Source organism: Triticum aestivum, chromosome 3B, assembly GCF_018294505.1.
Source record: "Triticum aestivum cultivar Chinese Spring chromosome 3B, IWGSC CS RefSeq v2.1, whole genome shotgun sequence".
Classification (NCBI taxonomy): Eukaryota; Viridiplantae; Streptophyta; class Magnoliopsida; order Poales; family Poaceae; genus Triticum; species Triticum aestivum.
This window is the reverse complement of record NC_057801.1, coordinates 429304609-429308377: the sequence shown is the minus strand read 5'-3', so window position 1 is coordinate 429308377 and position 3769 is coordinate 429304609. Positions and strand designations below refer to the sequence as shown.

The 3769-nt window shown below is 53.3% G+C and overlaps 1 protein-coding gene across 1 annotated transcript; it reads right to left on the bottom strand.

Annotated features, from left to right (window-relative positions):
• Positions 1–2104: 2104 nt before the first annotated feature.
• Positions 2105–2659, bottom strand: LOC123070191 (thaumatin-like protein). The gene has a single exon (XM_044493260.1). It carries the CDS (start codon positions 2657–2659, stop codon positions 2105–2107), a length of 555 nt encoding a protein of 184 aa, XP_044349195.1.
• Between the last annotated feature and the right edge of the window lie 1110 nt (positions 2660–3769).

Below are 3769 nucleotides of genomic sequence, written 5' to 3'. Positions count from 1 at the left end.
ATCAACAGCAACCCTGGCTGCAGCCCTATCAGCATCAGAAGCATCTGCGTCAATAGCTGGTGGCGTCGGCGATGGGGTAGGAGCCACAGGAGGCACTGGGCGCGGAGGACATGGGACCTCACCGGAAAGAACACCCCAGAGGCGAATGCCACACATGTGAATGCGCATAAAGGCAATGAACTCAGCATAGTTAGCCCCATCGAATATCACTGGGCAGCGCAGAATGGCAACATAGCCAGATGACGCCAAATACATGGTGCTCCTTTTCTGTCTTGAGAATAGCAAAGGTCACCCAAGACTCAACTGGCCAAGATGAGAGCGGCCAGAACTAGCAGCAGATCGAGACAACCAGAGAAATTAGCCCAAAACATTGGAAACCGACATGCAACTAGTGGGCCGAAACGAAGCAGCAGCAGTCAGCCAGAGGCCCAGTTCCACTCGTCCTCGTAAGAGCACCCGAACCCGAGGGCCAGTGCCCCTCATCTTCTCGCGAAATAGCCACAGAACGCGTGATGGCGGCGGCCGACGAAGAGATCGCGGGGCCGTGGCCGAGAGGAAGCGGCGGTCGGCTGAGACGTCGCGGGGCCGCGGCCGGGAGCCGTGGCCGAGAGGAAGCGGCGGTCGGCAGAGACGTCGCGGGGCTGCGGCCGGGAGGAAGCGGCGGCTGGCTGAGACGTCGCGGGGCGGCGGTGTTGGAAATATGCCATAGAGGCAATAATAAAATGGTTATTATTATATTTCCTTGTTCACGATAATTGTCTATTGTTCATGCTATAATTGTGTTATCTGGAAATCGTAATACATGTGTGAATACATAAACCATAACATGTCCCTAGTGAGCCTCTAGTTGACTAGCTCGTTGATCAACAGATAGTCATGATTTCCTGACTATGGACATTGGATGTCATTGATAACGGGATCACATCATTAGGAGAATGATGTGATGGACAAGACCCAATCCCAAGCATAGCACAAGATCGTGTAGTTCGTTTGCTAGAGCTTTTACAATTTAAAGTATCATTTTCTTAGACCATGAGATCGTGTAACTCCCGGATGCCGTAGGAGTGCTTTGGGTGTACCAAATGTCACAACGTGACTAGGTGACTATAAAGGTATACTACAGGTATCCCCGAAAATATCTGTTGGGTTGACACGGATCGAGACTGGGATTTGTCACTCCGTATGACGGAGAGGTATCTATGGGCCCACTTGGTAATGCATCATCATAATGAGCTCAATGTGACCAAGTGGTTGGTCACGGGATCATGCATTACCGTACGAGTAAAGTGACTTGCCGGTAACGAGATTGAACGAGGTATTGGGATACCGACGATCGAATCTCGGGCAAGTATTGTACCGATCGACAAAGGGAATTGTATACGGGATTACTTGAATCCTCGACATCGTGGTTCATTCGATGAGATCATCGTGGAACATGTGGGAGCCAACATGGGTATCCAGATCCCGCTGTTGGTTATTGGCCGGAGAGCTGTCTCGGTCATGTCTGCGTGATTCTCGAACCCGTAGGGTCTACACACTTAAGGTTCGGTGACGCTAGGGTTGTAGAGATATTAGTATGCGGTAACCCGAAAGTTGTTCGGAGTCCCGGATGAGATCCCGGACGTCACGAGGAGTTCTGGAATGGTCCGAAGGTGAAGTATTGTATATATATGAAGTCCAGTTTCGGCCACCGAGAAAGTTTCGAGGGTCACCGGTATTGTACCGGGACCACCGGAAGGGTCCCGGGGGTCCACCGGGTGGGGCCACCTATCCCGGAGGGCCCCGTGGGCTGGAGAGGGAAGGGAACCAGCCCCTGGTGGGCTGGTGCGCCCCCCTTGGGCCTCCCCCTGGGCCTAGGGTTGAAAACCCTAGGGGTGGGTGGCGCCCCACTTGGCTTGGGGGGCAAGTTATCTAAAAAAAACATGAGCTCCAAGACGCCAAACAAACACAAGAACACTGATGCTGATCCTCCATCACAACCTTTCTGTTCATCAGTTTATTCTCTGGTTACAACCATACGTACGTGACAACGACGATCAGATGGCTAGGAGCTCGTGGTGCATCCCATGCCCATGCACGGACGCAGCGATCCGCGGGAGCTCGATCATGGGCAGAAGACGACCTTGTAGTCGCTGTAGGCCGGGCAGGCGCGGTACTTGCCGTCGCCGGGGCGGTGGTTTCCGTCGGGACATCCGGGGTCCCTGCACCGGATCACGCCGCCGTCCCCAGCTCCGCTGCAGGAGAAGTCCATGGGCAGGGTGAAGCCGTCGACGACCGATATGCCGTACCTGCCCGGGGCGCCGCCGTTCGCGAGGTTGAACTCGGCCAGCGTCGCGGGGGGCTTGCCCGAGAGCACGCAGCGCAGGGCGCCGCCGCAGTCGCCGGTCTGGCAGCCCCCGCGGCCCGTGGCGGGGTGGAAGGCGCAGCCCATGCGCGGCCAGATCCTGCCGCTCGTCCCGCCGGCCGCGAACGTCAGCGTCCACGTCTCGCCTGGCGCCAGCTGCGCGCCGCCGCCGCCGCTCACCGGCATCGCGGCCGCGCACACTGGGAAGGGGCACCGGTTGGTGATGCTGAAGGTGGCTGCGCCGGCGCCTGCCGTGAAGGCCACCAGGAGGAGGATGACGGCGAGGGCCAAAGAGGTGGCTGCCGGAGTTGCCATTGTAGTTGACTACTTGACTTTGTAGTTTGTCCCGGTGGAGTGAGCGAGCGAGCTGGGCGCGAGTGTGTTCGCGCAGCGCGATGGCCGGGCGTATTTGTAGAGGATGGACGCCCGTGCGAAGTTTTTTTCCTTTTGCCCGTGCGAAGTCGTGGAGGAGAGAAGAATAAAAAGAGAGACGGGGAGAGAGAAAGTAATAGTCAAATTATGGGGAAATTCAACGCTAGTGTCTACACTGTGGAGTATAATTTTTGCTGAATATTCCCTCCGTCCGGAAATACTCCGACAAGTATTTTCGGACCAAGGAAGTATAATCTCACAGTGAGGTGTGAATCTTTAGGAGAAACAAGAGAAAAACACTTGTTTAGCTAAGATCCTGGTGTCAGATCACAAGCTTATAATGGGAGCACAGTAAACTGAATTCGTGGCATCTTTTCATTTTCCAAAATAATTCCTAATTTTGTCCGACTGTTTATTGGGCTCAATAGCTGCTCGCTCTGTTCCATAATATAAAAGCGTTTTTGACACTACATTAGTTCTTATTCAAAGTACCCATGCTTCTTTTTTAACTGAACAAATGGATCGACACCAAACAAAATGGTCTTTGGTAAATTAAGTTTCTCTTGTGGTAATTTGCAAAAAAAAAATTTGCGGTGATCATGGTTAAGGCCAACTTCAACGCATAACCGTAAAATGGACGTTCGTGCCCGTTTGTGGTCATCCGTGCGTTGTTGCACGCAACGGCCTGACGCAATCGGCAAGAGCATACGGATTTAACTAAAATTCAAATAAAAAATGCATCAAAAGTAATTTAAAAGATAACTATATGTTACATTAAACATCTAAAAGTCACGATCAACTGTTCAACATGCATTAAACTTAAACTTGACACTTTTTATCAAAAAGAAACAAGTCGTCGCCGTCTTCACTGATGACATCATCGCCGTCTTCCTCATCTGCGCCAAGGTCGACGAAGGGAGGCGGCTGCGGCACCTGCACTACATGGGGGGGGGGGGGTGACCATGTATCGGCGCCAACCCACACGGCCAGCGCAGACACCAACTCCGGCATACACGACAGGGTCGAAGTTCACCACCAGGACTGGCCCACCGC